We start from the raw sequence: 22,615 nt of genomic DNA, 5'->3' as shown, positions 1-22,615 counted from the left end.
TCGGGCGAACCTAAACAATAACATGCGAAAGCGACTGGGCACGAGAAGCATTTCTGCGGTGGAAACTTGTCTAACCTCTTTAGGCCGTGACTTTCTTGCACTTTGGATTTTGACGACTGCACAGCTGTTTTAATTTAACTGGAATCCAGAGGTCTGCTTTCCTCCCAATCATTTATTGATTATTATCACAAGGCCATTTCATTGTATAGATTTATTTCTACTCTGGGTCGCCTCGCTGCACTTTCACCTACGGCTTACATTCGTAAGAAAAAACAAACACACTTTATCATTTTTTTTTTTTTTTTTTTTAATAAAGTTGCATTTACTTGCAGCAGTACATTCAAACAAAAAAACAAGGTTTAGTGACTGTTAGGTATTAAGAGCTTGACGAACATCTTAAGAAACAACAAAATATTTACAAAGAAATACATAAAACATCAACTGGAAATTTGGAGCTTTATAATAACAATATTACATAGGAATGCGATGCCAAACCCGCATAAAGTGACCTAAAATTTCATCCCTATTGCATTGGAACTAGCAAAAACATACTGACCTCTATTCTTTTTTTCTTATTTCCACATTTAGAGTTATGTGAAAGTGAGAATGAGACTTCAAACCTTTAGTTTTCACATTCAAGATTCACCCTGACCGAAGAAACTGATAAAGGCTCATGTTTCAGTCAAAGTTTGAGACTTAAAAGTCTGGTTCAGCTCAATACTGTAACTGATCTCTCTATATCAGTAAAGTCGATTGATAATTTAAAAAGAGACTAAAAGGCAAGAGAGAAAAGCTTATTGAAGCATACTTTGCTTTGTGAACTAGTTGAAGTAACGAAAGTTCCTCGATCCCTTTTCGGAATTTTTTTTTTTTTTTTGTAGGAGCACCACTAGCGTGTCCCAGCAGATAAAAGGAGAAACGCTTTGCAATTACAGTAACTACTCTGCTTGTCAGAAACATTGAGAACCAGCACCCAGGTCATTCATCTTCTTCCAGTTACTAATTACTGAGATAATAACATAATTAATAGAAGCATGTTCAGCTTCTGCGTATTTAAATACTGATTAGTGTTGATTCGGAATATTATGTAATACATCTGGGCTGTACCACCTTGTAAAGTGAAGTCTGTAGTGCATCTGTAGAGTGAGACCGTAAAACCGTAAAAAGTCTTATCGGTCTCTTAAGTAGGTCACAGAAAAGGGGAGATACTGAAAGACACAATGAGCGAGAGAGAGCAGGAGGGAGTTCTCTCGGTTGTGCGCAGGAAGGTCAAAATGTTTAGTGGAGAAAAAGATTCAATGCTTTCTTTTTGTTCTTTGATCCGAGCAAGAATCAAAGAATTAGTTTTACAGCAAAGTAAGCAAGTGCAGAAATTGGCAGCATATCACAAAAAAAAAAAAAAAAAAAAAAACAGTACCCTTTTCGATTCATTCACAAAGAGAAAAAAAAAAGTCAGAGGGTGTTAATAATTTATCTCCCAAACCCATGACTAGATGCCAGGCTGTGCACACAAGTCTCATGACCACTGACGTGCGTTAATTGGTCCTCAAGACATCAATCCACAAAGTGTAGGAGTTCCTATTTAGTGTTCTGCAAAGACAAACAAGTAACATAATGAACATTTACATTATATGCTACCTTATGATAACAAAAATAAGAATGAACATGCCATACCTCATCTCTAGAAGCTGCAGGTGCGGCATTCGCAGAGGAGCTGCAGGACACAAAACAGTAAGTAAATAAAATTATTATTTTTATGCCAACTTAAAGGGATAGTTCACTCAATATGGGAAATGTAGTCATTAGTTACACTCGTGTTGTTCCAAACCCATTTTTTTTTTTTTTTTTTTTTCCGTGGAAAATTTGTAATAATGTAATTGTTTAAGACTGTTTTCCCCAACCTGATCTCATGACGAAAACGTACCTGTGGGAACTTTTTCACAAGATGCGAAATACACTGTAGTTTCCAACAGAAATAAACACTAAAGGCGGTAGAACAGTGAGCGCTTGTAATTGTTTTCCTACGCAGTTATGATTACAGCTCCATATGTTTCGCTTTCCGGATGTAACAAGCTTGCTAGGTAGCTCAGCCGGCACGGAATTAGACTTAGGATGTGGAATCCTTGGGTACGAATCCCGTGAAAAACATGACTCATGATAAAAGAGCTGAAAGATGAGAAAGCGAAAAACAAGCTAAAACGGCATGCTTGTGATTGTGTTTTTACCATAGACTGTAAAAAATATGGACGTAGTGTCCGTGACGTCACCTGTAGATTTCTAAAGAGAGTTTTTGAAGCTCATAGTGGGCGGGAGTCTGTTGTCGCTATCTTGGAATATTGTCTTTACAAAACCAATGCCACATAAAACATACTATATGTACATTCATCTGCTCTGGGAAAAAAAAAATAACACTCTTTTAGCACCACTTAGTGGACATTTCACATTGAATATCTCACAAAACATACATGGCAGTATGTATTTTGCGTCTTGTGAAAACGTTCCCACAGGTGCATTTTTTTTGTTGTGAGATCAGGCTCACTTTGCCAGCACAAAAGGCTCCAAAAAGGTCCTAAAAGCACCAAACATTTCTACTGTATATAACGTACACATCACAAATCAATATAATGCCGTTTTGACATTATAAAGTTTCATTACGAGACATTGTCAACAGGATTTTTATTATAAACTAAAAGTATCAAAAGTTGAATTGAAATTAATTTAAAAATAAAACTGAAACTAAACAAAAACAAATCCTACCATGCCAACTAACTGAAATAAGTTTGTTGAAGCACTAAAATTATTAACTAGAAATAAATAAAAACTAAAATTGAACTAAAACTTATTTAACTGACCCTTCGCAGGGAGGTTGATTGACAGGCGATCTGACCAATCACAATGCCATTTTTGTCAGGCAAATATACTAGACAGAAGAGTGGATTAACGTCGGTGGACTCAAATTCGAAAAATGGTCAGTATTGACGTCTTTTCGCAGTTGAAACAAGACACCTTCTGATGTTCTTTTATGTTTATTTTGTGCTATAACTAGTAAAGAGAAAGAAATGATCGGTTCACGTGCTGCTTAAACTGAGATGTCTCATTAATCTGACATGACACCTTAAACAGCCGCAAATCGGTATTTATTGTTTAAATAATAAAAAAGGACAAACTTTGAAAGCTGAGACCTTGTTTTTGTACCAAAAGTAACCTGCTCTATCTTGTCTGTCAGCACATTGTCAGTGTCCTCTTTGCTCCACAAAGTCAAATCGATATTGGCGTCAAAAGTTTTGTCACAACACATGGTCAACAAGATTTTATTGTTAACTAAAACTGAAACTACTAAAAACATTTTTGTTAATTGAAATAAAGTGAAATATAAATACTACATAAAAAACTTAAACTAAATAAAAATTAGAAATGTGTATTTGAACCCTTTCCAACAATGACTGTATAAGTTTGAGATCCATCTTTTCACACTGAGGACAACTGAGAGACTCATATGCAACTATTTCAGAAGGTTCAAAAGCTCACTGATGCTTCAGAAGGAAACACGATGCATTAAGAGCTGGGGGTGAAAACGTTTTGAATTTGAAGATCAGGGTAAATTTAACTTATTTTGTTTTCTGGGAAACATGTAAGTCTTTTCTGTAGCTTCTGAAGGGCAGTACTGAATTAAAAAAATCTGATATTTAGGCAAAATAAGAAAAACGTACACGTTCATTCTGTTCGAAAGTTTTCACCCCCTGCATCATTTTTTTCTTCCGGAGCATCAGTGACTGTTTGAACCCTCTGTAATAGTTGCATATGAGTCCCTCAGTTGTCCTCAGTGTGAAAAGATGGACCTAAAAATCATACAGTTATTGTTGGAAAGGGTTCAAATACACAAAAATACTGAAAAGCAAAAGAATTTGTGGGACCTGAAGGATTTTTCTGAAAAACAGCAGGCAGTTTAACTGGACAAACAAGGTACTCATGAACAACTGTCACAAAAAAAAAAAACAGCTGTGGATCACTGAGGTAACAACACAGTATTAAGAATTAAGCGTATGTAAACTTTTGAACGGGGTCATTTAAAAAAAAAAATAAACTATTATTTTCTCTTGTGGACTATAGTTAAACATTTGTATGTGAAATATCTTATTTAGATAGAGACTAAATAAAAAATAACATGCATTTTGTATGATTCCTCTTATTTTGGTAAAATAATTAACATTTTGCAGATTCTGCAAGGTGTATGTAAACTTTTGACTTTAACTGTAGCAACAGTAAAAAGGGGGGTGCGTCTTTGCGAAGGGTCAATTAAACCTAAATTTAAATTTCTATTGTTAAAAGGTAAATTTAAGTGAGGATTAAAATGAGGAATCCCCAAAATTCTCCCTTTATATTCCAATGAAAACAGCGGCGTACAGGTCTGGAACGATGAGAAAATGATGACAGAATTTTCATTTTTGGCTGAATTCTTCCTTTAAAGTGTCAACGGTACATTAGATTTTATGCGCATGAAATATGGGCACCTGCGTAGCGAGCACTGTGCACAAGCTCGTGAAATGAGAGGGGTGTGTGGTGCTCCATTACAGACATTCATTTTTGTCAACTTTGATGCTTTGCATTGGTCAAATGTTTTATCTTAGTATCCTCTGAGAGTTCCCTCAGGGATGTGTTCTAGCATTGTGAAAGGCCTTGAACTTGAACTACACCCGTGTGTGCGAAAGCTTGGACAGCAGCCACGAGCGGTGAAGAGAATCCTCCAAAACTCGAACAGACAGCCAAGCTGCTCATCATCTCATACTTCATAATTCAGAATTTGGTAAAAGATCAGCTCATGCTGATTTTAGATTACACACACACAACTTAATATCTCAGCAGTAGCTTGCTACTGACGGCAAAAACGTATCTGTACTTTCCTGTCTATGTCTAGGAACATTTTACAGGCAATGTGGCCTTATTTGAACCCTTGTGCTGAAAGGAATAGTTCAGCCAAAAATGAAAAGTCTGTCATCAGTTACTCACCCTCATGTCGTTTCAAACCTATATGACTGACTTCCTTTTGTGGAACATAAAAAAAGATATTTTGAACAATGTTGTTTTTGGTTACCATTGACTTCCATTGTGTGAAAAAACAAATACCGAGACATTTCTCAAAAGATCATCTTTTACGTTCCGCCGAGAATTTTCGTTTTGGCTGAAACTATTCCTTTCAATTCACCCAGATATAAAAATCCTGTCATCATTTTACTCAATTGTATGACTCTCTATTTTCTGTGGAACATAAATGGAGAAATGTGAACAATGTTGATCGTCTTCATGCAGTAAAAATGACTGAGCACTGAAGATTTCAGGCATCTAAACGAACAAAAACACCATAAAAGTGCCATTAAATTGCTCTAATTTATGACCAGTGAAAGTCAGGCTCCAAAAGTACCAAAAAAACCTTACAATGGTTCAAACAACTCACGCACAATATTCCAAATTAAGACACATGAAGTCATTATTTACTGATAATCTCCAATGAGCTGTTAACCGCTGTGTGAATGATTGAATTGGACTGAATCAGCCTGATTTGGGAGTAAAGTATTCACATTTATAATTACGCATTTGTTAGATACTTTTATCCAAGTTGACTTGTACTGAATTCAAAATATACTTTTGACTTAATTCATGTATTCCCTGGGAGTCAAACTCATCACTGAGATCACTGATTCAAATTCAGAATACTGATTCAGACCAATTCCCTGAAAAACTTCAGCCTAAAAAAACGATTTGCTCATGAACCGGACGTTGAGCGAGAACAGACTGTTCCTCACACAAAGCTATTGTATGACGAAGCAGACTTGGAAAATACAGTAGCACATGAGTCATACGAACCAATTTTATGACAGTTTTATGGTTTAACATCCTTTTTGAAGCTTGGATTCATTGGAATTTGCTTGGAAATCAGTAACCGTGTTATTCTTCCAAATTTCTCTCGTTGTGTTCTATGACCGAAAGAGTGAGCTTGAAACAACATTGGAATTGATTAAACGATGACAGAATTATTTTCGAATGAGCTATTCCTTAAAGCCAAAGGGTTCAAATAAGGCTACCGTGCCTGTAGGTGCAAATCTGAGCGTGTGTGTTTTAAGAGCGTGTGCATGTTACCCTTTTCCCAGGCGTAGATTGAATTACCTGCTCTACAGTACCCTTCTATTTGAAAGGTTTAAACTAAAGCACCGTGCAGGACTTACGGTGTGTTCACACGGGGCGTAAGCGTCAACGCTTCCCATTGACTTTGAATGGGTGACGTCAAGCGTTGCCGAAAAGAATTGTGGATCCGTCGGCGGCGCTTCACTAGCTTTGCTCGCGGCAGAAGTTGAGAAATTTTCAACTTCTGCCGCGAGCAACGCCAGTGAAGCGCCGCGTCAGCCAATCAGATCGCTCTATGCAAATACAGTGGCCAGGCGGCAGCCAATCACGTTCATCCTGTTCAAGAGCAGCATTTCATTGGCTGACGCTGCTATGACCATAAACGTCAGCCACGCCTTCCGTTAAGCGTTGACGCTTACGCCCCGTGTGAACACACCGTAAACAACTGATCGGATGTATGTCTAGTCCGTTTTTTTTTTATTTGGTCTGTAACGCAAGGACTTTCAGCATGTGGTCTTGTATTAAATACAACTTTATTCAAAAGCACCACATCAAAAGTGCATTGAGTTTTACTGGCTCCGCTCTAAGTGAGGTTAGGCAGCTGCTGGAAACAATGAAAGGTTCACACACACACACACACACACACACACACACACACACACACACACTCGTGAGCCAGCACATGCCCTCACATACACACGTACGTACCTCCCCATCTGCCTGGAAGCGTTCTCAAAAAATTTGGTTTTGGAGGCAACGCTATAAAGAAAGAGAGAAAGAAGAATACATCAATACATCACTGATCATGTACAGAAATGATCTATAAGGATTGTTGTAAATTAGACAAGACTGAATAGAACCGTTTTGTCCATATTTTTCACATTGTGTTCATGTTGTTTGCATGCAAGCGTGAAGCATATTGCAAACATGCTTCATCAGATTGCAGTAACCAGAAAATGCTGCTGAAGTCTTTTCTGAGGCTGAAGTTGGAATCTTATATCCCAAATGTGGAAATGTTGCCGGTTGCCGGTTCTCATTTACATACTGACATTCGCACTGAATCTCAGCATGTGTGCATTTATATCGTTTGAAGCTGTTGTTCCTCTTAAGGACAATATGAGGTTATCTGACAGAACACAAATACAGAAGCACACACTAATAAGCAGAACTCATTTGTGCTGTTTTTGTTTTTAGTCATGCATTTTACTTTGTCAGGCCATATTCTGCTTTACTCTGCAATGTTAGTCTATAAAAATAAATAGTTTTAAGTGGTAAAACATTTTCAGATTTTGTTTTTAAACGTATATTAATTTACATACACTACCAGTCAAATGTTTTTTAACAGTAAGATTTTTTTTATGTTTTTTTTAAGAAGTTTAATCTACTCTCCAAGCCTGCATTTATTTGATCCAAAGTACAGCAAAAACATTAAAATGTTTTTACTATTTAAAATAACTGGTTTCAATTTGAATATATTTTAAAATGTAATTTATTCCTGTGATCAAAACTAAATTTTCAGCATAATTACTCCAGTCTTCAGTGTCACATGATGCTTCAGAAATCGTTCTAATATGCTGATTTGATGTTCAAGAAACATTTATTATTATCAATATTTAAAACAGTTGATTTTTTTTTTTTTTTAGGATTCTTTGATGAATAGAAAGATCCAAAGATCAGCATGTATCTGAAATAAAAAGCTTTTGTAACATTATACACTATACCATTCAACTTTTTGCTATCAAAAGCGATGATAAAGACAGTTATAATGTTACAAAAGATTTCTATTTCTGATAAATGCTGTTCTTTGGAATTTTCTATTCATCAAAGAAAATTCAGCATAATAATAATAAATGTTTTTTGACCAGCAAATCAGAATATTAGAATGATTTTTGAAGGATTATGTGACTGGAGTAATGATGATAAAAATTCAGCTTTGAAATCACAAGAATAAATTACATTTTAAAATATATTCAAATAGAAAGCAGTTGATTTAAATAGTAAAACTATTTAAAAAAATGTTACTGTTTTTGCTGTACTTTGGATCAAATAAATGCAGGCTTGTTGAGCAGAAGATACTTTAAAAAAAAAAAAAACATTAAAAATCTTACTGTTCAAAAACTTTTGACTGGTAATTGCATTAAAAAAAATCGGAGGTTGATTTAAATAGTAAAAATATTTCAAAATGTTACTGTTTTTGCTGTACTTTGGATCAAATAAATGCAGGCTTGGTGAGCAGAAGAGACTTTAAAAAACATTTTTGATTGGTAATGTACGCATTAAAAAATCTGAGTGTCACGGTTCATGGGCTCTGATGGTCTTGAAAAAGTATTTCACACTGAGGTCTTGAAATAGTATTGAAGTATTGACTTCACTAGAAGTTACTGTGTTATGAAAGTCATGCTTCAAAGACTCATATTGTAGGGAACAGCATTATGCACAGCATGTTGTTTCAGCAATGACTTATAGACTTATATTATTCATTATCTGTGCAGGTGATATTTATGAAATTATGTTAAAACTATTGTATATGTTCTTGAGTGAGTTAATTAACTCGGCAGCAGTTCAATTTAGCATCCTTCGGCTCAATTCTGAACATATTGATTTGATTATGCAACCCTGTTTTTTACAGTTTTCCTCTTCTGAAATTGTGAGTGCTGTTTTATTATCATATTTTTCATAGACTATTTTAAAATTATTTAGTAATTCTGTTGATGAGTAACACTGCTGTGTTTACACTTAAGAAGATCCCCTTTAGACGTATAATTACTGCACTTCTTAAGATTTTAATTAAGTAAATAATTAAGACATTATTATTTTTGTGTAATTGTTTGATTATTATAAACAACCTTCCTACATGTAGTTCATTAACATTTTTCAATATTCTGCAGTATTTTCTTGCAGAAATTTGGCCCTCACGAATAAGCAAAACAAGGACACACGCCTCGTTTTCCTCGAGAAAAAATTTAGAGACTATACCAAAAAAACAACTAAAAAAAGCTCAACTCATCCTGTGGTCTGCCACAAGAATGAGAAAGCCAGTATGCTTGAGTGTATGTGTGTTTTCGGAAGAAATTTGATTGAAGCCTTTCTGAGATAAGACACATGAGACTGTTTGACACTGTGGCCAGCACACCCACATGTTTTCTCAGACCCAGAGTTGGTCTTAGATTACTGCTCCCTGCTCCTGCTCATAGAATGGTAATTATGAGGATATGGCAAGCTGAAACTTATACTTGATTGAAGATTAGCAGTCGATACAGATAAAGCCTGCTGTATGTAGCATATTTACAGTGGCTTGCAAAGGGATTCAGAAACTTCACTAACTCCCTCAGTTTACTCAATGCCTGCAAATCCTGCAGTGAAACTGAGCTCTATGGGATATTTGTATTTCCAAGCACTGAAAGTCAACGTTAATTTAACGTGACTGTCAAGAAATTTAAAGTGTTTTTTTTCTTAAAGGGATAGTTCACCCAAAACTGAAAATTCTGTCATTAATTACTCACCCTCATGTCGTTCCAAACCCGTAAGACCTTCGTTCATCTATGGAACACAAATTAAGATATTTTTGATAATATCTGAGAGCTTTCTGACCCTGCATAGACAGCAAGGGTCCTACAACGTTCAAGGCTCAGAAAGGTAGTAAGGACATTGATAAAGTAGTCCATGTGAAATCAATGGAATTTGATGAACAATTGACAATTGAACCACTAACGTCACATGGACTATTTTGTCAATGTTTTTAGTACCTTTCTGGGCCTTAGATTTCATAAAAAAATATCTTAATTTGTGTTCCGAAGATGAACGAAGGTCTTACAGGTTTTATGGGTTTGGAACGACATCAGGGTAAGTATTAATGACAGAATTTTCGGTTTTGGGTGAACTAACCCTTTAAAAAGAATTTGTTGTTAAAAACAAATAGTTTGAATAGGAATTGAATCCCTTTGTTTAGTTACACAAGTGGAAAACAATTCTGTTAATGAGGACACAAATGCAGTCAAATTAACTTTAACCTGTAAACCATTAAAAATAACTGTGGCATTTTCTAGATTAAAACACCAGAGTTGAGGGATCATTATTCTAGCTGTGATTCTTAAGGACTGCTGTGAAAATGACAAGTTAAGAGCATTCCTGAGTCTGAATTAAAGTAAAACAAATGCATACATTTTGGAAAAACTTATAAAACTATTTCCCAGTGAGCACCGTCTGTTGGATTGGTTGGACTATTACGCCACCCGGACGCTACCTAGAAAAGGTCATCCCTCAAAACTGTGTGAACCAGGAAACTTCCAAGAGGAGTACAGAGAGGCCAACAATCACTCCGCAGGATCTACAGCGCTCACTGGTTGACAACAGGGTAAACACGCACCAGCCAACCATTGCAATACTCCTGTAAAACACTGGCCTGTATGGGGAGGGTGGCAGCAAGGAGCAATTCCTCAAAAAGAATCATGTGAAAGCATGTCAGGAGTTTGGCAAATTGCTTAACACTGATCCAGCTGCAATGTGGGAAATGATCAGATCTTGGTCAGCCTAAAACAATCCGGGTGGCACAAATCTACAGTATATCTGCCCACGCCACCAAAAAACACCATCCATATGCTAAAGTACTGAAGTACCATCATGTAGGGCTTGCTCTTCATCAGCAGGAACTGGACATATTCATCAAAACAGAAGGAAGTATGGACGGTGCAAAATATAGAAAGGTACTGCAATATAGGGCTGCAAAATTAATTGCAATCAAAACTGCAATATAAAATGTGTGATTATTAAACAAACAGCCAAAATGTATTTAAATGGATAAAATAATAATTAATAACCATGTAGAGAGTAGTGCCTGGCAATATACCGGTTCAAACGGTAAACTGGCAGCAGTGTTCATTTTGACAGCACATTTTGATTTAGTCTTAGTCATAGTCTTTTGACTAAAATAACATTTAGTTTGTCATATTTTAGTCACCTGAATTGTTTTAGTTTTAGTCTAGTTTTAGTCGACTGAAATAGAATGGAATTTATTTACAGTGTAACGCATTTATTAAGAATTTCTCTAAAATTACCAAACTCATTATAGGTTTGATATTAAGGTTTTATCATGATAGACACAGATTTAACTGCTGTGACACGCAACATGCCTGTATATTAAAACTAAATGAAGCTACTTCTCATAAAAAAAAAACAAGAACATGGTCTTCTTTTCAATAAAACATCAATGGTTATATACAGTCAAGCCCGAAATTATTCATACCCCTGGCAAATTCTGACTTAAAGTTACTTTTTTTAATTAGAAATGACACAGACGTCTCCCAGAAGATAAGACGATGTACAAGAGGCATCATTGAGGAAAATATTATTACTCATCTTTTATTTACATTTGAACAAAAAGTGGCATGTCCAAAATTATTCATACCCTTCTCAATAATCAACAGAAAAGCCTTTATTGGCTATTACAGCAATCAAACACTTTCTATAATCGCTGACCAGCTTTTTGCATGTCTCCACTGGTATTTTTGCCCATTCATCTTTAACGATGAGCTCCAACTCTTTCAGGTTGGAGGGTCTCCTTGCCATCACCCTGGTCTTTAGCTCCCTCCACAGATTCTCAATTGGATTTAAGTCAGGACTCTGGCTGGGCCACCGCAAAACATTAATATTTTTTGTCTGCCAACCATTTCTTCACCACTTTTGCTGTGTTTTGGGTCGTTGTCGTGCTGAAATGTCCACTGGTGCCCAAGGCCAAGTTTATCTGCAGACTGCCTGATGTTGTTGAGAATTTTGATGTATTGCTCCTTTTTCATGGTGCCGTTTACTGTGATTAGGTTCCCTGGTCCACCGGCTGAAAAAACCCCCCAAAACATTAGGTTCCCACCACCATGTTTGACAGAGAGGGTGGTGTTCTTAGGGTTGAAGGCTTCTCCTTTTTTACGCCAAATGAAGGCTACATCATTGTGGCCAAACAATTCAATTTTTGTTTCATCTGACCATAAAACAGAAGACCAGAATCTTCTTCTTTGTCCAGATGAGCATTTGCAAAGGCCAAGCGGTAGAGATGCGCGGATGGGCTCAATCGTCACCCGAATCCGCAGCTTCAAATAAATTATCCGCCCGCCACCCACCCGCACCTATATTTTTCTCTGATTTAGATAACCGCACCCGACCCGCACCCGATCGTCATATTACACTTATTGTAATTCTTAGTTTTGCATGATGAAATGATAAATTGATGGTTCATGTTAACAGCAGATTGATTCAGCTGATCTGCAAATCGCTGCACACTTATACGTTTATCACTCATGATTTTAAGCCAAATCCATGCAGAAAAGAATAACATTAACTGACATCTGGATGCGACTCTCCGCAATCTCTGACGAAATCGGTCGGGTTTTCTCTCTATTAGAGCCGCTCTGAACTTAGTATTTGAACGCATGCTTGGACTGAAGTTTACAGGGGTTCACCAGTTTAAGAAAGGTCTGACCGTAAAAATCTGCTTCTTTTCATTTTTAAGGTATTGTTTTCATTATAATCTACTGATTCAAATAAGTAATCAATAATAATTATAGCCTACCACTGCGCGCCTAGCCTGACATGCTTTCGCGTAAGAATGAACAGGCAGCATGGACGCATCAGGCAAAATCGTCAAATATATTTCAAAAGAAGCCGGCGCCACGGTCCTGACCACATCACTGTCTTTACTGGGTGTTTTTAGGGAATATTTCAATTTATTAACATGCGACTGAATTAGCTATTCATGTGTTGGACTGTCATGATTTTGGCTAATGCAGGACACTTCTGAATGATGCGCATCAGAGACGTGGGTAAACGCAAAGCGACCAATGCACTACACCGCTGCATTACCGTGCTCAATAGCATTAGCACAGGCATAACTCCCTTCAAACTTTATATGGAATGTCAACGTTTCTGTCACCAAAAACTTAGAACAGGCAAACACACACACGCACACAAATGAAATCGTCTCTGCCTGATGAAAAACATATTTAAAACACGTTCAAGTTTTAGAAAATGTAGTTAATATTTGCATCATTATTGATTTATCTCATCCACCCACGACCCACCCGCAAATAATCAGAATGCATTTTTTTATTACCCGACCCACCCGACCCGCGGATTATCCGCAGCGCCCGCGGATATAACCGCCATCCGCGCATCACTACCAAGCGGGCTTTTGTGTGCCTTATCTGGAGAAGTGGTGTCCTCCTTGGTCTGCGTCCGTGGAACCCAGCGGTGTGCAGTGTCCGTTGAGCTGTCTGCCTTGAGATGTTGCCACCAGCAGAGCCCAGATTCATCAGGATGGCCTTGGTGGTGATCCTTGGATTCTTTTTTACCTCTCTCACTATCCTCCTGGCCAGCACAGGTGTCACTTTTGGCTTCCGACCACGTCCTCTGAGATTTTCACAGTGCGGAACGTCTTGTATTTTTTAATAATACTTTGCACTTTAGCCACTGGAACTTCAAAACATTAAGATATGGTCTTATAGCCTGACTTGTGAGCAGCCACAGTGCACAGCCGCAGGTCCTCAGTGAGGTCCTTTGTCTTAGCCATGACTGTCCACAAACCAACAGCAGAGAGCTTCTGTTTTTCACCTGTTGAGTTGATTAAAACAGCTGTTCCCAATGAATCAGGGTAATTAGGATGCTTTAGAACAGCTTGGACTATTTGGAACGGTATAGAACTTTGGATTTTCCCATAGACTGTTACAGTTTGCAAAGGGTATGAATAAATTTGGACATGCCACTTTTTGTTCAAATGTAAATAAAAGCTGAGAAATAAGTTTTCGACAATGATCCCTCTTGTACATCATCTTATTATCTTTTGGGTGAAGCCTGTGTCATTTCCGGTCAAGAAAACCCTTGCTGTTTAAATTAAAGTAACTTTAAGTCAGAATTTGCCAGGGGTATGAATAATTTCAGGCTTGACTGTAGGCATTCTTTACAACAACAATAAAATTAACACTGACTGAGAGAGTATGATTTTTTTTTTAAACTGGCATATGGTAGAAGTGCCTGTTAACTGCATACACTTCTGGCCAATGGTTGTAAAAACGTTTAGAACTTTTAATAACACACAACTAATTCTTTAGTTGGGCAAATAAACCAACTGTAAACAGTTAAGAGAAGCAAAATATTAACAAAAATATTAAGGCGCTGAAGGTGAATGCAAATAGGAGAAAATACTGTAGCTGTCAAACTGCATTTAAACTACATTTTTAAAAATCAAACTCAGGGGCACCATAGAAGTACATTATATGGAGAGAAATCCTGAAATGTTTTCCTCAAAAAACATAATTTCTTTATGACTGAAAAAAAGAAAGACATGAACATCTTGGATTACAAGGCGGTGAGTACATTATCTGTAAATTTTTGTTCTGAAAGTGAACTACTCCTTTAAGGCTATAAGTTAATGTGTTCCAAAACAATGACAAAATTTGCATTTACAAGGTATAAGAATCAGAATCAGATAAGCATTCAAAACTTACAGTCTTTCACTTCTGTCAATATGGATCAAAAATTTTGATGACCTCACCCTGCACTTTATCTTCTCATCAAACTTTCTGTCCAATCAAATGCTCTCTAGAATCCGAAGCATCCCGCCCCCTACACTATAAATTGACACTGAACTTGTGGCTGAAATCTGTCACTTGTTCACAGAATTAGTATTTTCTGTACGGTGAATGGCACGTAGTGCACTATATAGGGGATGGGAAACGATTCAGACAGTGTAAATATGCTTTCCATTGAGGCAAAAGAAGTGTGGTTCAATGGCTCTGGCCCAAACTGTGAAATAAACTAAACACTATTGGCTATTTAAAAAGGGGGAAGGACTGCTTGATATGTCCCGCCCTGTCTTCATGTTTCAGTTGAAATTAACACATGGAATAACGTTGCATGTTTCAAAGCACTTCAGTGGACCTTTAAAAGCGCAGCATCCTATTTTCGCTTTAGATTTTTTTAATTATACAATCTAATTTGCATCAAAAACTGCTTATGCTACATCTAGCATGTTTGTTTGGTTGTGATTAAAATGCAGTGTTTCTGCAACTGTTTCACACATTCAGATTCATATTAAGGCACAGTCAGGGGAAAAACCATGAAGCCGCCAGAATCCTTAAAAAAAGAACAAAAAGAACTGTGATACAGTTTTTTGGTTAAACCGCCCAGCACTAGTAGAGAGTAAAAAAAAGTTTTTCTCCAAAAAGACTTGAGGGTTTAAAGGTCCCATATTGTCAAAATCGAAATTTCCTGGCTTTTTTCATGATAACTGAGGTCTAGGGACTATGTAACTACCATATGAGTTTCAAAACAGTCAATCCACAGTAAACTGCACACAGCCTGCTTAAAGTAGCTGTTCATTTTCACGAGCCACTGTGACTTCCGTACAGATGTGACGTCCGATCTACTCAGTCACCGCCTTCAGTCACCACCCCGAGCACCAACCACGTCCCACCCTCCTTTTGTCAAACCCAGACAACATCGTGTCCATAACACTGCTAAGCAACAACAACACGAAAACAAGTCGAGAAAACCCTGTTCAGTCGATAGATGTCGAAACTACATCATTGCACAGGCTTCAGAACAACGTGAATATAAGAGACCACAGGCACGTCAACTTCAGCCTCTTTCACACAGCGATTCCGGTAAATACACGGATAATGTGTCCCATGATTTGTTCCGGAGTGGTTTGATTTGGTTCATTCACAGTTGTTTTCCGGAATCTGTGCGTGCTTTACACACAACCCATAAAGACATGTGACGTTTGGATGTGAGATGTAATGCGACGCGTACGTTTCACTAAACTGAAACTAACCTGAACAAACTGTGCTTCAGCGCTGATAGTGAGGAGCTGGCTCTGCCCGATCGCCGCTTCATTCCACTTTGCACATATTTTTTCGTCGTGAAGAGTCGCATGATAACGTGCATCATCACTACAACACCGCCTTTGTGGTTCTGGCTTTTGTTCACACAGCGCTCGTTCCCGTAATTTTCCAGAATCAGCGCGCATTGTGAAAGGGGCTTTACTAAAGCAACAGTTATGTAGCTTACTGCATTCGGTGTTTGAAAAAGAAAAAACATTAATGATCATTCTGAAATATCTTGTTGAGTATCAGCAGGCTAGGCTCTCTCTATGGCTCTGGGCTCAGCTAAAGCATACATGACCGTAGTTAACTGTGGTTGGCCTGGCTGTGCGTCACTCAGAAAACAACAGGCCAATCAGAAGAGAGGCTCATGAATATTAATTAGATGGGCCAAAATCGACCTGTTTTTGACAGAGCTCCTAAAAAAGGAACTGTAAAAATATATTGAGATGGATTTTGGCACTTATACCGCAAATATATATTTTTAAGGACATCAACAACTAAAATAAACCTCCAGAAATGTGTACAATATGGGACCTTTAAGGTAAATAAAGTACGACTGAAACATATTACTATTGCACAAATTTAATATTCTATATAATAACAATAAATCATTAATAAAATATTTAAGTTGGTTGGGTTCCTAAAAATAACTGTATAAAAAGTAAATAGAAAGAGACTCTCTGACAACTAAAGCAGATAGAGATCAGAGTCCCCCCTAAGTTCAGGTATAATGTTAATGCCATTAGGACTGGGTTCTTTTTCACTCCGTTCACTTTTGACTCAACTGAAAAAGGTCTGAGTTACACTTTCTGTTAGCAGGAAAGCTTAGGCAAATGATGACTTTGTTTGGAGACAAAGACTTCCTAGTTTGCAGTTCTTGCACACTCTGTTCAACCTGAGAGTTGCTGTCACAATGGACTTTTATGCCTTTTTGTTCTTTTGGTCTTGATATACCTAATCAGCAGCAATAACATATGCAATGTTTAGGTTGCATTTCAAATCATTATTGCAATATTTTTCCAACATTCACTACCAGTCAAAACTTGAACATTGAGATTTGTAATGTTTAAGTGTCTTCTGCTCAAGCCTGCATTTATTTGATCCAAAGTACAGCAAAAACATGAAAATTTTGAAATATTTTTGCAATTTAAAACAACTGTTTTCTATTTGAATATATTTTAAAATGTAATTTATTTCTGTGATCAAAGCAACATTTTCAGCATCATTACTCCAGTCTTCAGTGTCAAATGATCCTTTACTGATAAATAGAATCAGCATTTATCTGAAATAAAAAGCTTTTGTAACATACCACTAATAAAACTTTTATTTAGCAAGGGTGCTTTCAATTGATCAAAAGTGATGATAAAGACATTCTACTCAGCTGTTTTCTACATAATAATAGTAATAATAATAAATGTTTTCTGAGCAGCAAATCAGAATATCATAATGATTCACAGGAATAAATTACATTTTAAAATATATTCAAATAGAAAACAGTTATTTTAAATAGTGAAAATATTTCCAAATTGTAATGCTTTTGCTGTATTTTGGATCAAATAAATACAGGCTTGGTGAGCAGTAGAGACATTAAAAATCTTACTGTTCACAAACTTTTGACTGGTAGTGTATTTTTATTTGATAAAACGGTTAACAATATTTAAATGGTCTACAAACCAAATCAGTCATTTTAAATGAAATAAGTGAATTTAGGCATCACAACATAATGTACAGTATGAAAAAATTGATATTAATTTTAAACATTCGTAAGGATTATGTTGACAGTGTTTATAAATGATTAGTGCTTTAACTTTTAGTGAGCATTAGATGATGCAAAATGTAAAAAAAAAAAAATATATATATATATATATATATATATATATAACTGATAATGGTTTTTGTACCAATAAATAACTTGTATTCCTAAAATTGTGCAGTCCTGCTGCAAGAGAACCTATTTTAGTCTGCCAAGAATAAAGGCCTGGGAGAAAGTTCTTCCTTCAGAAGGTCAGTTCCTAGACACAAGGCTAACTGAACATCACAGTGGCACAAGAACAAAAACGTATCTCACAATAGCCCAATCAAAGTCCTGAACTCAATCCAACTGAGAATCTGTGGTGCTACTTGAAAATTGCAGTGGACAGGTGTCGAGCAAGTAACCGGAACAATCTGGAGCAAATCTGCCTGGATGATTTGCCAAAATCACACCTGAGCAGCGTGCAAAGCTGATATATCCTTCACCCAAATATATCCCGTCTCTGCTGTACGGGTGCCACTCCCCATGTGCTATGCAACATATTTCAGCTGTATGGCAATAAATAATACAAGAACAAACAAAAACAAATCATGTTACAAAAAAGAAATTGAAGTTTTTCTATAGAGAATCATTAAGTCATAAATCAGCAGTAGAAGTATCCCAGTGAAGTATGGTTTGTGGTGAGTGATGTGTACTCACTATGAGGCTCGAGTGTCTTCGTTTGGAGTTTTATTGAGGAGACGGGAAGGTGGATCTGGTGGTCGAGTGGGTGGCCGGCAGATGGAACTCTTCTCTGAGAAAGATCGGCCTTTCAGCCCCGGAGCCTCTCCTGTTACACACACATACACACACCTGTTACAACCATTTTAACTCACTGACTCATTGCATCGGGACTGTAGATGACATGGAACTGCTGGTCCTGTACTATAGTGATCATGCATACTTAAAGGACACCTATTATGCAAAACTCACTTTTACATGTTGTCTGAACATAAATGTGCGTTGGCAGTGTGTACACAACCACCCTATAATGATAAAAATCCACCCGCTCATTTTTTTAATCCCCATAAATCATAAGCAGTGTCTCAAAACAAGCTGACCAAATAATCCGTAAAATGTGAAGTCACATTTTACAAGCCCCGCCCACAACCGTTGACGAACACTGCCGTATTATTATTCAAGTAAGAAATGTCTACTTATTAAAGCTATAGACGTTATTCAGTTCAGAGCAGTGAGAGATTTTAACTTCACATACATAACCGACTGTTTTTGGAACTTTCGTATGTTTTGAACATAAACCTGTGTGTGATAGAGAACTTAGTTTTTAAGCAGAGTATCTGAGTTATGAGCTCTAAAGGCACAGTCCTATTCTGGAAAAGGGGGCGGGGAGCAGCAGCTCATGTGCATTTAAAGAGACATGCACGAAAACAGCGTGTTTCTGCTTCCACTCAAAAGAGGCATTTTGAAAATGATATAATAAATGATCTGTGGGTTATTTTGAGTGGAAACCTAACATACACATTCTGAAGACACCTGGGATATATATTACATTTTGTAAAAAGGGGCATAATAGGTGCCCTTTAAGATGCCATATTGTGTTTTTACATCACAGGAATCAGTCATTTAGAGGCCACTGACATATAGGAGTTTCCACTAATTCCACCTTTTTCTTTAACACGGAAGTAAGCCTATGGCGAGACTTCCGGTTCATTAGCCACTACAGGGAAATTACGAGAAGAATAACAACATGCAGTAAACGGTAAAACTGTATGTACTACAAACCAGTGTGTTCATAATTAACATAATATGTTAAAATAAGATGGTAAGACACACCAATTTGCAATATCAAGCAGCAAAACAAGCTGTTTTAAACAGCTAAAAATAGCTGGATGCAGATGAGACCGGAAGACCGACCCATAAAATTTACAAATGGCCGCATCCACTCTTACAGGAAGAGAAAGGTGTAAACAGAAAACCGTTTATTAATCACATTATAACATTAATAGACCTTTTTTTATATAAAAAAAAAAAAAAGGTTTTCATTTAGTGAGTGTACACCTTCTAGTTTTTATTTTTATATTTTTCAAGGCATTTTCAAAGTATCAAGTGTTTTTATTACAGATATCATTAATTATTAACTTTCATAAACATTATGTTTTTGGGGAGTTGCACCTCATGACATTTTACAACCTGAACTAATCTTGCCTTGTCATAAAAAGGTCATATAATCTGATATGTTACTGGCCTTGACAGTCATGAGGGTCTGCAAGGGTCCTCTCTATGATATAATTTCCCATTTTATGTTTTTTGACCGAACCTTGGTTGAACCAAGTGACTTTGATTTTTGGCAGACAAGTTTTTAAATATTTACAAATGGTGAAGTGGTTTTGTAAAAATATTTATTTGCAAGAAAAAAAATGTAAGATTATGCCAAAGTTTAATGAGGCTTTCAATGAGGTGAGAATTGGGTCCCCCAAAAACATAAAAATAAACTGTAATGTGATAAACAGAAAATTATGCAAAATTCATAAGAAAAAAAAAATGCAAAATTCATTTAAAAAAAAATAGGTTTTAGGGTCCCCCAAAAGCATCAAAATGAATTGTAATGTGATAGTTGGAGCATGTTTGTTGCTTGTTTACCAGTTGTTACTCTGAGTGGTGGCTTCCTTCCTTGAAAAGACTGAGTTCGGTTCACTGCCACTCCTGATTCCCCATTGGTCGTCACCAGGGCGTCTGATCTCTGAAGAGGTTTCCGAGATGTCGGAGAGGAGAGCGGGATGGATGGAGGAGAGACAGAAGGAGGTACCAGTTTTGTTCTTTGATGAGGAACCGGACTGGTGAGGCCAGTGTCTCCCTCAGGTTCACCATCATTGTGAGTGGCGCCGTTTTGTCCTGCGAAAAGCAAAGAGTCGTTTAATGCAGGCAATTTAGATAAAACACTACTAAACGTTGAGCAGGTCAGAAGCCCAGTTGTGAGAGTTTAGCCCTGAACATTCCCCGGAGGAGAGATTGTATCAGGGGTGTCGTTAAAATTTTAAATTTCCTGTTCCTGTAGTTTTGGCTTAAAAAAGAGAGAGGCTGTGATAGTTGCAATAAATAAATAAGGAGAACAGCTCGACAGATGCTCTGTCCTCTTGTATTTCCACAATACGAGAAATACAAGCCAATAAAGACTGAACTAGTCAAAATCGAATTAGCCAAAGTGAGTCATTTCATTCCAACAGCTTCAACACAACTAGAACATAATGGAAGCTTTAAAGTGAAAGAATAGCGTCTAAAGGAGCCACGAACAACTCAACTCAAATGCGCTGATTGTTATCAGCTCAAGCCACACGGTCAAAGTCTATCCTCTGCAAATCCTGATGCTTTTTACCTTACTTTCATTATCTCTCCATAAAGAAATGACATTTTCTGCTGTGTGGCATTAGCATTATTACCTTGAAATGGTAAAAACTAACTGTTTTTAGTATATTTTCAAAAGCACAAATTCTCCTCAGCACTGGCATTTACACCAGACTCTAATGCTTTTTTCACACAATGAGGAGGTTTTTATTGCAGGGCTAAGTGTTTTAATAGACTTTGCTTATTTAGCTAAGAAAAAAAGTGAATCTGCGATTTAAAAAACTGATTTACAGTCTGGTTTGACTCTAGTTTAGTGTGTGAACAGGTCTCATAACCAAAAAGGTTACTATGGCCATGTGAGAACCAAGGACAAGAGTTTAAAACACAGCTGTGTGTGAACAGCATCAGTCAAAACAACCAGCTGTGTGCGAGCTTGCCAAACTGGACATGGACACATTTGCATGAACACACATTCACAAACACATTCGCATTTTGGCAGAGGTTCCCACACACACACACACACACACACACACAGTTGCTCCTAATACTCCATAAAAGTATCTGTATTCTCAACAATAACACAGAAACACACACACAGGGCCAAGTTTATGCACAATCCAAGACTCATTGAAACTCAACAGGTGGCTTGACACACACATGCACAAACACACAGATCCCGCCACCAATTAATTCAGCAAACAGGAAACGAACAGTGATGATCTACTTAGATTAATGATTTGATTGAAAAATCCAAGAGAGAGGGAAAAAAATTTATTCCACCGATTCGAACAAGCAAAGATCCAGCATGCTTTAATAAGCTAAATTTCATGAATATACAAATGAACCAGGGAGTCATATTAATGGATTAATGCAATGTACATTCGTTTTTGATAAAGAGGGAGAAGAAAGCCTCAAATGTTAATAATGAAAATAGCTTATTAGAGGAAAAAGATCCAAAAGCCAATCGAAAACAGATTGAGAGAGAGTCGTAAACACATGCAGGCATCAGCTCTCAGACACACTGGGTAGCACACACGGGACACACACGATGGCATACCAACACTCGTACGCACGCATTAAAAAAACACAAGTACGCACACACTCGCGTACGCTCGCACACCCGTTGGCGCTGATGCACAAACACACGCACGCTGCACAAGAGCAGGTAGTGGTTTAGTTTTCATGCTCTAGTGAGTGTACTATTAGCTTGACTGTTGTTAAACACTACATAACATGGCGCACAATGAGGGGAGGACAACATGTCAGAGAACGAACATTTATCAGGGCAGACACATACATACGCATACACACGCCTCGAGATCCTGCAGATTTAATCATACAATTCACAATGTGCATCGAGGGGCTTCTAAGTGTGTGTGTGAGACAGGAAGATCAGGAAGGTTTGGTTGTATTTTCTTCATTTAGAGAAAATCACTTAAGGAGAAACAGATCCTGCCCGAGGTCCTTTCCAGAACATATGAAACCTGATCAGCTGTTACGTGAGTGCACTCGCTAACAGCTTCAATGTTAA

General features: G+C 37.2%; 1 protein-coding gene across 1 annotated transcript in view; it reads right to left on the bottom strand.

Annotated features, from left to right (window-relative positions):
- Nucleotides 1-311: 311 nt before the first annotated feature.
- ophn1 (oligophrenin 1) overlaps nt 312-22,615 on the bottom strand; it is a 52,978-nt gene continuing 30,674 nt past the window's right edge. The window contains exons 20-24 of the mRNA XM_073839667.1: nt 20,383-20,634; nt 18,442-18,571; nt 6,829-6,879; nt 1,675-1,714; nt 312-1,590 (exon numbers count right to left, since the gene is read on the bottom strand). Of these exons, the coding sequence (XP_073695768.1) occupies nt 1,579-1,590; nt 1,675-1,714; nt 6,829-6,879; nt 18,442-18,571; nt 20,383-20,634 (485 nt within the window). The 3' untranslated portion in view covers nt 312-1,578. The remainder of the gene's footprint in view (nt 1,591-1,674; nt 1,715-6,828; nt 6,880-18,441; nt 18,572-20,382; nt 20,635-22,615) is intronic.

The sequence above is a fragment of the Garra rufa genome, chromosome 5 (genome assembly GCF_049309525.1).
Source record: "Garra rufa chromosome 5, GarRuf1.0, whole genome shotgun sequence".
Lineage (NCBI taxonomy): Eukaryota > Metazoa > Chordata > Actinopteri > Cypriniformes > Cyprinidae > Garra > Garra rufa.
This window is presented reverse-complemented; position numbering and strand designations above follow the sequence as displayed.